At 45.8% G+C, this 14,420-nt stretch overlaps 1 protein-coding gene across 14 annotated transcripts in view; it reads right to left on the reverse strand.

Annotated features, from left to right (window-relative positions):
- Nucleotides 1-14,420, reverse strand: part of Miga (mitoguardin) — a 258,548-nt gene that overhangs the window by 48,645 nt on the left and 195,483 nt on the right. For all 14 annotated transcript variants that reach the window (XR_008609941.2, XR_008609943.1, XR_008609942.1 and 11 more), the window contains one exon: nt 8,247-8,300. Coding sequence is in view for 11 of the 14 variants with exons in the window: in XM_055064981.2 (XP_054920956.1) it covers nt 8,247-8,300 (54 nt within the window). In the remaining 3 variants the exon portion in view is untranslated. The remainder of the gene's footprint in view (nt 1-8,246; nt 8,301-14,420) is intronic.

Raw genomic sequence — 14,420 nt, forward strand, 5'->3', positions numbered from 1 at the left:
CAGAATCGAGGAAATGTTGTGAGTGCTGACCACATATAGTGAAATTGCGGCACACAAACTTTTCACGGACAGCAGTCCCCACCAACAGTAATGTCAAAACAGGGTGATCATGACGTGTTCTCTGCTCCCACAGGTTCTGGCACTTACACGCCGTTCACGACAATGTGGAACCGGGTGATGGCCCTTTCATCTCAGATGCGGCATGTGCATTTACCATCAAAGAAGTGCAGCGTAATGGAGAAACTGGCTCCTGGCCTTGCCGAGTTTCAGGCTGCCATCGTCGTTGCGTCAAGTGAAAATCAGTCTTTTTGTGGCCTGCTCGCAAATCAAACTTGTTTTCGTGTGTGCTTAAGAGAGGATTAAGACGTAGTTCTTTTCCTGCCGGTAAGTCTATAGCCACTCATCTGCCACTGTCGGTTAATTAGTACACCTGATTCATTCGTATTCCCCGCCAACTATGTATTAAGGAGCTTTCACTATATCCCAAGTTTATTACACCTGCTACACTGGCACAAGAAATGGAAATAATGGCTTAACAAGAGGGAGATTCCCAGGATGATGGAGGCTTAAAAGGACTGACAACTGGCTGGAATGTGTTATGAGATGTCGATGGAAATGAAATGACCATGATTTATAATGATAAAATCCGCATGCTGTTTGCGTTTTAAGTAGGAATATAATTTTAAATTTGCAAGGAAAGTCTGAAAAACCAGTAAGTTGTGCGGCCTGGCAGAGAAATCTTGGTACTTCAGATGTAGTATAAAAAATTAAATTATGGGGTTTTACATGCCAAAACCACTTTCTGATTATGAGGCACGCCGTAGTGGAGGACTCCGGACACTGAAGAGTGGAGCTCACGTCCACCAATGCATGGCGGTGCATATGCTGTTGTAAGTGCGCGAGTTTGCAAGTACAGTTAAACCTGCCTATAACGAACCTCCACACAATGAATTTCTCAATATTTTGAAGTTTTCCTATTCCCAGCTGTCACTCCATAGAAACACATGTATTTGTGACCTCTATGTAACAAAGTGGCGGCGGGAGACACCCTAGAAATAACAAATTCCCTTCGCCGACCACCTAGTGGACTTTGCCCCCAATTTATTTATTTTAGTGCGAGCAGCAGCCGCATGCATCGCCTGTGGTTGTCCCGCCAACGACCGAGCATGAAGCAGTGTCATCACACTTGGCGCACACGTAGTAGCCCTGGCGACAGCGAGCCTTCCGCAGAGTGCCATTGGCGCAGAGAGTAGGGAGGGACGACGCTTGTCCACACGCGCCTAAACGCGCATTGAGGCACCCCCTGCGTTCTTTGAGCCGGCCGGCAACGCGATTCTTGGTGATAGCGGTCTAAAGAAGGGAAAGACGCTTGATTCTGCAATCCATGACGGAGCACGGCAAAGCATCGCCGTGGCCTTATTGCCGCCTACCTTCAAACGTCCCGCTGCTTGTTCAAAGTAACGGTGCTGCCGCTTGCGGGTTGCCGGCGGCACGGCGGCAGAAGGCTTTGGTAGCTACAGAAGTCTTCGCACTTCACTTTGTTAACCTGACACCCGGTGATGTACACTACTAAGAAGAAAAGAACTGCTTTTCGCATCTCCTGGAGTCAAGGTCACTCTTTGTCTCTTCGTTTTTGATGCCGTTCATGCGTGCGAGTTGGCTCCTGTCTGCACGCATCCAATCACTTCGGTGTATCATTCCAAGGATGAGTGCCTCAAAGAAGAAACGTTAAATATTGATTCTTGAAGACAAAGTGGCCATCTTGGACGCAGTTTCTGGAGGTGAAAAAAAGAAGGATGTAGCTGCCAAATTTGGCCTCCCTGCTACTTCCCTGTCTACAATTCTCAACGCAAAAGATGCGATTCGCAGCGCAGTGGAGTCAGGTACCGACTGCAAGGAGACGAAGATGAAGCCATCAACATACGCCGACGTTGAGAAAGCAGTGTGTATTTGGTTCATGGACATGAGAGCACAAAATGTTCCCCATCAGCAGCGCTGTTTTGCAGCAAAAAGCAAGGGATTATGCTTGTATCTTGGGCTGCAATGATTTAAAAGCAAGTAACGGGTGGCTTCAAGGCTTCAAAAGAAGGTGTGAAATGGTGAGCAAAGTAATTAGTGATGAGTCCTCCTCTGCGGACAGCGATGGTGCCACTTCTTGGATTGAGCACAAGCTACCAGGCAATTTGGAGTGTTACGACGCATGTGATACATACAATGCTGACGAGGCCACCCTTTTTTACGAGTTGCTACCAAACCGCACCCTTAAGCTAAAAGGAGATGTCTGTCACGGTGGCAAGCAGAGTAAACGTCACTTGACTGTTTTGCTCTGTGTAAATTCAGACGGAAGCAACAAGCAAGTCCCACTGGTTATCGGCAAAAGCACCCGACCCAGATGCTTTAAAGGGACCCACAGAATGCCTGTGAAATACATGGCAAATGCGAAAGCATGGATGACATGAGGCATATTTAGTGACTGGTTGAGAGAGTTCGACAAAGATATCAAGAAACAAGGCTGCAGAATTTGTCTATTCGTAGACAACTGTACTGCGCACTATGTTGAAGGCCTCGAGCTGTCTAACATAGAACTCCAGTTTTTACCCTCAAACTGTACCTCGCTCATTCAGCCCCTTGCCAGAGGAATTATTAACAGTGTGAAGTGTTCCTACCGGTGTAGACTAATCCAAAGGCTGCTTCTGAACATTTGTCTTCAGTGGGAAACAAAGTTGGACATTTTTCAAGCAGGTGAGATGCTTGAAGCATCCTGGCGGAAAAGAAGTGCAGACATTATTATGAACTGCTTCAGCAAGGCCCGGATCGCAAAAGAGGTTCAGGCTGCGGTAACTGACAGTGCAAAGGAAAAGCTTTCAGGCCCGCCCTATCTCGCCGAAGCTTAGGTTTTACTGCGCGCGAATGGAGCAGCCCCAGACGATGTGCAGCTTTGCGATTTTTTTTATGCGGATGACCGCACCGTCACTATGGAAGAGATCTCAGATGAGGTGCTGGTGGAAAGTATCCGATATCACAGTGACGACGACGGACCTTTGGAGGTCGATTCATCACGTGCTTTGCCTTCCACGAAGGAAGTGCTGGAGACTAGTGACGTTTCGCGCTGGTTCGCGGGGTCGCTAGACGATGATGGAACAGCGTTGTGTACCTTGGCGTCTTACGTGCGTTCAGTGTTACTGTCCCTCACGAACAAGCAACAGAGCAAAATAACACAGTTTATTGCCGCTAAATAAATGCGTTTGGGTGAGTATCTCCGATTCCCCCTTTGTTTAATTTGTACATTGCTTTCACGAATTTTCATGCTGAAACTGCATATAACGAAAACCTTTTCGTAATGAAAATTTTCGAGCCTTTGTCAATTTCCTTATATCCAGGTTTAACTGCAAATACCCAGAGGTGTGTGGTCTCCCTGAAGCTTGTTTCACATGCAAGCGACGGTGTGGCAACGGTCGCGGTGGCTGAGTGGCAATGCAGCGCACAGATGCAGCTTCGTTTCACATGCTTCATATTGGCGCGACGCGTGCCGCTGTGATGCACAGTGTTGCTTGCGGAAAGTGCCCGTGAGCTGCGGGTTTCAATGGTCTTCAAGAGCTGCACCTTGCTCCACATTTCCATGTTTCGGCACGCTTGAGCTGCGGGTTTGATTGGTGCACTAAGCTGGTGCTCCACTTTCATGCTTGTAAACCTTGCAAAAAATAAAAACACTGTGTATCGAACGGCGAATACAACTTTTTTATTCACATTTATATCTCTTTAAGCTGTTTACAGGCGACTGCTTAAAAGTCTTGCTAAGTACACGCACACAGAATTAGCCACATGGAAGCAAATGTATGGGTTGGTTTGTATTTCCACTATCTGGGCTTGAAGCACGTGAATGTCTGCCAACAGCTCTTGTTTTTGAATACCACAAGGAACACGGGCACCATCTCGGCCACCTGGATGCAAGAAGCCTATGGACAGCTTTCAAAGAAGCTCGCGTCTCTTTTCGCCTCTAGGCATTAAAGAAGAAAGGCGGTGGCCCTTGTAGAGCTCGGGGTACTTCCTGTTTTAACTGAAGAAACATGACCAACCAAACTACGAACACGCTAGCTCGGAGTTGTAAAGAAGAAAAAATAAGCACCTACATGCGCTGCGAACAAAACGTATGGACTGCCGTTTCATTGCGTCAGTCCGGACCCATATGTGGTCACCATTGGGGAAAAAAAGGCAAGAAGAAAAGAGCAGTTGGGGACAATTTGTCTCCAAATAATGGAACTCGAAAACGACAGATGGAAACAAGCGGCAATTCTGAGGCACCAACGGACATGGCTAATTAGAGCGATGCCGACATTTACTTTATGGAAATATGCGTCCCGTGCAACGACGAGTACCTTCGGCCTCAGTTCATAATTTCTTCCCAAAGAACCTCCTCTTTGTTGCGAAAATCCTTCATTTTAGCATCCCAAACAAGTGGACACTGTAAAACTTGAGTGATGAACAGCTCGTTGAAAACTGCGTGAGACATTGCAAACTGGCAGCGGATATCGCCTGCTACAAATGTCATCTGCTAGAACCGTCTGCTCGAGCAGGCAAGTTCCCTGGTTCCCAACACCGCCTGCGCTTCGGCCATGCCCCTGGCACGTGAGCTTGACGTCACTGCACAAGGCACTCCAGCGCCAGTGGTTGCTGCTCTCGCCGCTCACGAATTTTTCCAAATGTTGCGATCGTGATTGCAGCGGTGCCGCTCGGAAAATGGGTATTGGGAAAGAAGGCTTGCTCACGCAATGAGCGCTGTGCCGTTTCTAGGCCAAAATCGCTTGCATGTGAAGCAGGCTTGAGATATCCAAAATGCCATTGACTAGTTCTGCCATAAATGGGTGCCACAATAATGGTACACATGTGGCTACGGCAACATGGTGAACTGCTTACCACGTTAAAGGCATCATTTTACTTTCAAGAAATTAACTTGGCTTTGCTAAAAAACACTCTTGACTGGTTAATGACCAGTGCAATTGGACAAGAAACCACAAAATAATGTAGCTATTACTACAGAAATAATTTAACACTTCATAAAGCATGAATCGCCAGCACATCGGGTTGATAAACAAAATAATACTTTCTGCCAGCTATGGCTGTACTTGCCGTCTGCCTCCTACTAATGCCGGTGTATATAACTGTCACGCTCACCTATCACTGTTTTCAGCATGCTTCCAGTGAACGAATACATCCTCAGTGCAATTCTAAAAATTCAGATACAAATTGTTCCACAGATTTTTCCCCGTTACCACTTCATGAATAGACACTCTGGCCAGTAGACACTCTGGCTGGTAAGCTTCGCTTTGCACTGAAGAAATGGGTACCATGAAAATTGGTTGTCAGTCCCTTTAAAGTAATTAACAGTAGTTGAATGAGAAATGTTGCGGCAGCCAACATGTCAACAAGGTGACTTGTCTTCTTCAGGGCCATGACGAAGAGAAGGCCCCTTTATCGACATGTTGCCTTCAGCGACATTTCTCATTAGACAACTGTTGACCATATTAATTGCCTAATATCACAATTTTATTACCCCTGGCACAAGGGCACAAGAAATGACATTAATGGCCTAACAAGAGGGAGATTCACAGGAAGATGGAGGCTTAAAGTAATTAACAATGGTTGAATGAGAAATGTCGCTGCAGCCAACGTTTTAACAAGGACACTTGTCCTTGTCGGGGCCACGACGAAGAGACTGTCACTCTATCGAAACGTTGGCTGCAGTGACATTTTTCCGTTAGATCACTGTTGACCACATTCACTGCCTAATGATAAGTTTATTACCCCTGCCACACTGGCGAAAAAAAAATGACATTAACTGCTCAATGCATTGAAGTTTAATGCCATCAGCAAGGAGCCACAAGAACATACTTAAACGGTGCCTGAAACAGTTTGGACAAATTTTGTAGATGCACTGGGTACAGCTACAATAAAACATTTGCACCACAATTTAAGTGAAACATCTCATATTAAGAGAGCTATGGACGATTCCAAGTTACCCTCCTCCCTAGCCATGCTTTTCCACCTCAACTCGTTTGCTGAGCAATCAGGGCTAAGCGTTGCCTTCACTGGCTCTGCGCCATGTTGTGATGTCACCTCGTCTATTTCTGATGTCTTGGAGTCAGTGCGCGAAACCTCTCCAACTTCTTTGCTAACCAACTAGCTGTCGATCCGCAGCGAGAGCTATCCAAGGAGCATGCATTGCGACCGTTATGTCACCGCAGCGAGCGTGTCCGGTATTTCCAATAACCGTAGGGAAGCTGGGCATTTTGACGGATGGGCGGAGGCGTAAACTAAAGTCCTTCCATGCTACTACCGCTGTGACAAAGGCTCTTTAGCTTAAACGTGAGTGGCCTGCACACTGCCGCCACATGGTGGTGCAGAGCTTAACCAGCTATACACAGAGCTAATATGACTGTAACCAAGTGCAAAACATTTTATACATTTAAGAAGACATATTCACAATTACACTTCTGCAGAAAATTTACACAAGCAGCAAATTAGAACACACTTGGTTACTGCTATATTAGATCTGTGCCACCAGGTGGCTGCACCGTGCAGGTCATTATTGCATTTTTGCTCGTCGGGTAAAACGTCCAGTCCACTTGAGCTCACCCGAATTCCGGACATGCTGAAACTCTTTATTGTGGTAGTAATCCTACAGCGTGAAGTGATCGCCGCAAATGCGTAGATGCTGGTGCCAATCAGATACCGACAGCCTGATTCATTGCAGCCATTCCCCTTGCACGTTGCCTTGCAGAGGCACACAATGTTGCAGCAAGACATGTCACCAATCGCTAGATTTGCAGCCCATAGCCTAACAAGGGCGATCCATGGGCTCACGAAAAGAAAGCTCGAGACCAACACAGGAGCGGAGCTCGCATCAACACGGAGCACATTGTAACACAAACAGATGACACTTGCTGTGTGCCTGAAGTGCTTGAGTGCAGTGATAAATTGTGGTAGCGCATTGTCTTTGTTAGTTCTTTATAGAAACAACTCAACCAACATTCCAACTATTAGGAACAACATCTGTTCACCATAAAATTGGAAAAATTAGCGATGATGCCACCTTGGTAGCCAATCAGATAGCTCGCCCTACTGATGTCAATTGTGCTATGTCAATTGTAAAGGGGCGGCTGACACTCAGGGAGCAGTGCATCGGTAGTAATGCACATCTTTAAAAATTTATAATCAATCACACGTTTTACGCAGAGTGCTTAAATGTGTCACCTAATGATCAGATAGACCTACCAAAATCACTCAGTATGTTTGTACAAGATTGTTCCAGGGCACCTTTAATGGCATTAAAGCATGGTTCCATTTCAGGTGCAGTGCACTGTCACAACTCAATCGTCCGCCTACTCTCACGCCCAATGTTACGGCTGCTTAACCCTTAAAAAATCACCGTCGTACTATATGTACAGAATTCCAAGTGGTCGTGGTGCCAACCGAACATGTGAAAAGCAAGCTAGCGTCCCTCTGCAGGTACCGCAAATTTTTGTGACTGCTTTGCTCCCCCTCCCCTCTTTCCCCACAGTAGGGTAGCAAACCGGATCTTCCCCTCTGGTTAACCTCCCTGGCTTTCCCCTTTCCTCTGTCTCTCTCTCTCATGACTGCTTTAAGGAATTGCCATTGTGCTATTGCTGAAACTGATTTTGCACTTCGCTCTATGCCGCTGCAGTAGTTATTTCGCTTTGTCTATTTTACTGCCGCGTGCTCATGCCTGCAGTCGTGCTCTTTGCAATCTACACAGCCACAAGCTGTGTAGAATGCAAAGAATGCAGTGAACTGCAATGAATATGCATTTTTTTGGCAGATTATGGAGCTAGATATCTGAAAAATGGCACTAGTTGGGATTTCCACTAAGCTCATTTCACTACTGCTCAGCAGCTTAATTTTTGCAACATAGGTGAATCCTGGAAAACTTACTTCGTGAATCTGCTTAATTAGCCACCTGGACTATGATTCCCACACATCAACAGGCCAAATTGTGCTGTGCACTTTATGTGATTTAAAAAAAATTGACCTAAGTAAAAAAAAAAATAATGTTGCATTGCCGCCAAGCTCATGAGCAGCTGATGCAAGCCTAAGCCTTGGTTCAAGAGCCAGCCATGAGCTTTGGATTAGCTGAAATCTCCCTGGCTGCTGCCAGTGACACGCCAGCTGGCACCAGAGAAACCTTTGCATTGGTTGTGCACCTTTTCCAAGGGACGGATTATACTCACGGGAAGCAGCCCCTTCTTGGCCTTGAAGAGAGACCAAATTGCCGCAGACAGCGCCTGCACAAGACAGCTTGTTAGTGGAGGAGTTCAACAGGTGCAGACACAGCATCGCACTCAAAATGAGGACACCAAGCAAAGACAAGAATGCAGCACCGTCAAAATTTCTTTTGGTACAACTGCGGGTATTTGTAAAGAAAATGTGAACACAAAAAATGACAATGTCGTTGACACAATCGTTATGCTGGTAAAGTGGAACCCCAATTATACAACTTTCTCGGGACCATGCAAAAACGTCATATGATGAGGGCATCATAATTCGACGAACAAAAATTATGCCCATATACACAGTTTCAAGTGACAGAGTTAAGACAAGCTTCAATTTAAACAAGAAACTATAATACTCTGCAGGACTCAGAAACCAAAACCGCAATAAGTAAATGCCAAAAATGTACTGCAGTGCAAGTGCCAATCACATTTTATTGGGAGCCTACTGTGATCCGCACCGCCAGCGTGCTAAAATGTTCTTTTCTCACCAACAGACTAAAAAAAATCGCTCAGCTTTTTATAGACTTACTTTTATAGCCACGCAGCAAAAGCTTTCCTTCTGATGGAAAAAAAGCCACTAGGCCTTTCTTCCGTCACCCCCATATTTCTTGTGGAAAACTAAAAGTTCCCTTGATTTATTGATATGGACTTGTTGGGAGGTCCTCTTGTAATCTGTTGTAGCGCAGGCAGAACGACATTGACATAGAAGGTACACGAGACAACACGGCGCTAAACGACCAGCTGCGAACAGCTGTTTATGTCCGCCATTTCGCCTCGCACTGAACTTCAGGAACTGCTGTTGCACATTTCAAAACAAACTTAAACTTCAAAGTGAATTACAAGACACGCATATTATTTGCTCCTATTAAAGTGAGGTCAATAATATAACGCACAGGTTTTTTCATTATACTTGAAAAATTGTGGTGTATGCCACAAAACCTGACACCAAGCAACCCTGGGTGTTGCACCAGCCGCACTGCTGAAATCGAAATAATGTGAAATGAGCCCTTTAAAAATCGCATTGTGATGCATGCGACTGCATCAACCTTTTTCTCTCCAATCACACCATGTGAAATAGCCTTTACACTGCTAGTCAGGCATTCTCGTGCACAGCGTCCAAAACTATGCACTGCAAAAAACGAGACAAACGCAACAGCTCGCACGCAACACCGTCAGCGGAGCTGCACCGCTCAGTAAAAACGAGAGAGAGAGAGAGAGAGAGAGAGAGAAGCGGGGGCCCATGATGTAGGCGTCACGCAATCCTTCGGCTCCGGCGTGGGAAAACGCAGGGAAGGAATTTTGCTTCAGACACTGAACGGGGGCCAGTGGAGAGAGTTTCTATGTTGGCGGTGAAGCTCACCATCTGAAATCGTGGGTTCGCGGCACTGCAAATATTTCTATTTCTGCTATTAAAGGGCCCTTGAAATGGTTTGGACAAATTTTGTAGACACATAGGGTACAGCTATAGTTAATCATTTGCACCACAATTTGTGCGAAGCATGTCACATTAAGAGAGCTACGGGCGAATACAAGTTACCCTCCTCCACAGCCATGCATTTTCTCCTCAACTCGTTCGCCAAGTGATCGGGGCTAAGCTCTGCCTTCACTGGCTCTGCATCATGATGACACGTCATGCTGTCTACTTTTAGTTCTCTAGGAACGAGTGTGTGAAGCCTCTCCAACTTCTCCGCCAGCTGCTTGGCAGGCGACCACAAGCGAGAGCTAACAAAGCAGCGTGCGTTGCGAGCATTGTCGCAGCGCCGAACGTGTCTGCTATTCCGGTAACCACAGGCAAGGTGGGCGTTTCGACGAATCGGTCGAGGCATTAACTCAAGCTGATGAAAGAGCTTTAGCGTAGACGTACATGAGCGGCCTGATCAGTCTGCACGGTCCAGCCACCTGTTGGCGCAGAGCTGAACCAGCCAAACAAAGAGCTAATATTGCTCTAAACAAGTGTAAAACATTTTAAACATTTACCAAAACAACATGTTAACAATTACGCTCCTGCGAAAAATTTACACCAGCAGCAAAGAAGAATACACTTCGTTACTGCTGCTGTATTTGGTTGAGTTCTGTGCCACCAGGTGGCTGCACCATGCAGACCATTCACGTTTGCACTTCTGCTCATCCCGTGAAACGGCAAGGTGAAACGGCCAGGCCCTTTCCCCTTGCGCTTGCGTTTACCCGAATACCGGACTCGCAAAACGTTGTTGTGGTAGTAATCCTCCGGTGTCAAGTGACGGCCGCAAACGCACAAATCCCGGTGCCGATCGGACAAAGACAGTCCGACACGCTGCAGCCATTCCGCTCGTCTGCTGTCTTGTAGAGCGACACGATATCGCAGCTTGACATATTGCCAGTCGCTACGTTTGCAGCCCACAACTCAACAAAGGCGAATCATGGTGCTCGCGAAAAGACAGACCGACACTGATCGCGGAGCTCTTGTCAACATGGAGCATGTTGTAACGCAAGCAGACGACGCTTGCTGTGTGCCGGAAGTGCTTAAGTGTAGTGAGAAATTGTTCTTGTGCATTCTCTTTCTGTTACATTCTTTTTATAGAAACAAATTAACTAATATTACAACTATTACAAATAACATTTGTTCCCCATAAAATTAGGAAAATGATTGATGACGTGCCCTGGACAGCCAATCGAACAGCTCGCCCTACTAGCGTCATTACGGCAACTTGCTTCAAATGGTTAGGGGCGGCTGAAAATTCAGCTGAGTGGTGTGCTGCGATCTGCAGCAATGTACATTTTTAAAACCTTATAATAAATTACACACTTTATGCGGAGCACTTAAATGCATCAATTAAAGATCAGAAGGACCTATTCTAATGACTCAGTACATTTGTACAAAACTGTCAAAATCCTTTCAGGGTCCCTCCAATTAATAGCTGTCAATTGGGCGTGTTGGTAAACATTCATGATGGAAAAAGCACTCCTAAAACTGAGACGTAGCGATGGGGAGATGTAGTGCCGCTTGTGTATTTACCCAGTAATAGGATTAGGGAGCGTTTTGCATAAGGAATTTCCTGATAAGCCCAATCGAAGAATCAACTGCTCACCCTGTAGGTTAATTTATACTTTACTTGCTGCATGCTCACAAAATGGTGCAACTTGAGCTCTTGTAGCATGCCTAAAATTTTTTTCAGAAAATTTGGCGGGACTTAAGATTATTGTTTTGAGTTTACAGTGCATACCACTGATTGAATGCTAAACACTGAGGCGTTCAATTAGCCGTTAAATATAAAGACGAGATACAGTCGATCCCGGATATATCGAACAGTTGAAAAATCCCCTTGGGAATCGCCGCCCGGACTCTGAGAAAGGGGCGTGTGGGTAAAAGGCACGTGACGAGGAGCACTTGGAGTGCGATTGGGTGTGAAAGGGAAGCGGGAGCTAGAAACCACACTGACCACATGCGCCCGCTTCCTGTATTTTGGCTGGCTGACACAGCTGGCGCAGGGAGACGAACAAGGTCAGTGCAGCTTGGGCTTGTGGTAGTGCGGAGACGTGGAGTGGTGAGTCTTTTGATTCGCTTTTGTTCATTTTATTCACAAGGCCAACGCAAAGGCTTGAGACTCGTGTGGTGCAGTGTGTTTTTCTTTCCGCTTTTGGCATGTGTTCCGGAGCCATGGCCACGAAGAAATGCAAGAATTTGGATTTTTCAACAAAGGCGGACATCATTCGACGGGTGGAGGCTGGCGAGAAAAAGTTGTCGGTCGCCGCGGCGTTCGGAATTCCTCGCAACACCCTGAGTACGATCCTCAAGAACAAAGCCGATGTTAAGCTGAAGGCAGTGCAGTCCAGTCGCCCTGGAGCGTGTCGTGTGCGCGTCCCAACCTTTGACAAGGCCGAGAAGGCATTGTACGCCTGGTTTTTGGAGACACGTGCCAAGAACATACCTGTTGACGGCCCAATGCTCACGGAGAAGGTCAAATGGTTTGCTGTGGCCTTCGGAGAAGAAAGTTTCACTGGTGGCACTGGTTGGCAGCAGCGATTTAAGTCGCTACAGCATAGAACGACAGAAAGCTGAGCTAGTTGGTAAGGATTCATAATGCAAAAAAAGAGAGGTGAGGCATGCAGACAGGACACAAGAGTAGAGAAGTGGACAACACAAAAGCCGACCATAAACTGAAGGGAGCACTGAGGTGAAAAAAAGAAAGAAGACACAAAACTCATCTGCGCAAGCTCAGGAATGGTATCACCACGTGTCAATCGGGTACATGTGCCGGTCTACGTGAGAGATAACTGTTAAGGCACTTAATCTCTTCCTTATCTAAAGTAATCGAAGGCTCACTCACGCATGCACTTCTACCATTATAGATATGCCATGCCTCTACCATAAGACGTGTATCTTCTGTACAATATCTTGTGTCCTGTCTGCACGCCTCATCTCTCTTTTTTTACATTTTGAATCCTTATCAACTAGCTCAGCTTTCTGTCGTTCTAAGCTTCATTTCTAGTACTCTGAGCCCTTTTCCATGTTCCCCTACTTATCTGCACAATTCTGCTTCATTAGCTTTCTTAATTGAGATATGTATGTTCCACGCTAGAACCATGTCGTGGTTTAGTCGTAATTGTGTCGTCCCATTGGAAGTTCAAATGATGTGCGGTTTCCTTCAACCATCAACTGGGCATGCCAGGAGCATTGGAGCTATTCTTTCCGCTGAATCATGGCACCAAGTAAGGTTCTATCAGGAGTGCCTAAAGGTCCGTTGTGCAGCCCTGGGAGATGGTTGCCATTGGAACCGCCCCTACGCCGATTGGAATAGGGTAGCCGTGCAACACGTGGACTTCCTATGGAGGATGAAACTACCGGAGCTTCAACAAAGTAAGAGAAAACACCTTTCTAATAATTCACAGTCAAATAACGCACTGGTTCTTGGAGACGCCATCGTAAGTGATACCCATAGAAAAACCCTTACTTTAGGTCCTAAGCACTGTTTCAAGCCTAACGTAAAGCCTGTTGACATTTTAAGCATACCGCGCTGCATAACCAGGTTCGTCCTGGAAGAATGCTCGCGCTGTGTTTCAGATTGCATTGCTAGCATTAAACAATCAAATTCTCATTTTAAGACGTCTGACCCTGTCCGACCGTTAGTTAATTACCATGTGGAACATAAACTTAGACCAGTAATATCTGACAAGGAAGGTTATTTCGTAATTATGCCAGATGACATGTTTTCAGAAAAAGCGATTTCAGCCATAGAAAAGAATTTACAGCCAATAAAACTCAAGCCGTCGGCAGTTAAGCAACGTGCGGTTGACCTCCTGTCAAAACATAATCTTGATAGGGTTGTCTCTAATGTCAAGAAAGCAAAATCCCTCACCTTAGAACTGTTTTTTTCGGCGAAGACCCATAAGCAAGAAATTCCTTTTCGTGCTATAGTGTAAGAGAAAGGGATGTGGCAGGTCTGCGTCGCTAGTTACCTACAGAACTGCTTAGCTTCACTAGTTTTTTCAGGCCCCTTTTGTTTGCGTAATTCTCAGGCACTAGTTCAGTATTTGAGAGAGGAAAATCCTGGTGATTGTACAGCTTTTAGTATGGATATCGAAGAGCTGTATTATTCCTTGCCGCATGACGGGTTGCTAAATTCCGTAAATGAGTGCATTAAAGAACAAGTGCAAGAGTTGGCTTTTATTGACAGATGCGGTGTGTTCACGGGAGCTTTTCTAGAAATTCGTTCAATGTACCTGAAGTCGACGCTGATTGGGTGGAGTTGATGGCGTTTTTCTGCAGAAATCAGGCATTTGTATTGGCTCAAAGGTTGCCCCTATTCTTAGCAATATTTACCTGAGTAAGGTTGACAGCTGCTTAGAGAAAGTCTTGGGTGATAGCGTTATCAAGATATTTCGTTATGTTGATGATTACCTGATTTTCTGCAATAGGGAAGAATTCGATTCCGCTGCTACCTCAGTAAGTGAGCAATTTAAACTTTATGGAGGAGGATTAAAGTTTACCAAGAAATTTCCTCAGCGACGCGTAATTCATTTTCTTGACATTTCTTTGGTCTTCGAGGTACTCCCCAAGACCTTCGAAGCCGTTGCTAAACTTTCAATCCAAGCATTCCGAAGTAGTAAAAAACGAAATCGCCATGTCGTGCCTCAAGTCTTCCCTCACCAGAT

This window comes from Dermacentor andersoni, chromosome 1, assembly GCF_023375885.2.
Source record: "Dermacentor andersoni chromosome 1, qqDerAnde1_hic_scaffold, whole genome shotgun sequence".
In the NCBI taxonomy this organism is placed as follows: Eukaryota; Metazoa; Arthropoda; class Arachnida; order Ixodida; family Ixodidae; genus Dermacentor; species Dermacentor andersoni.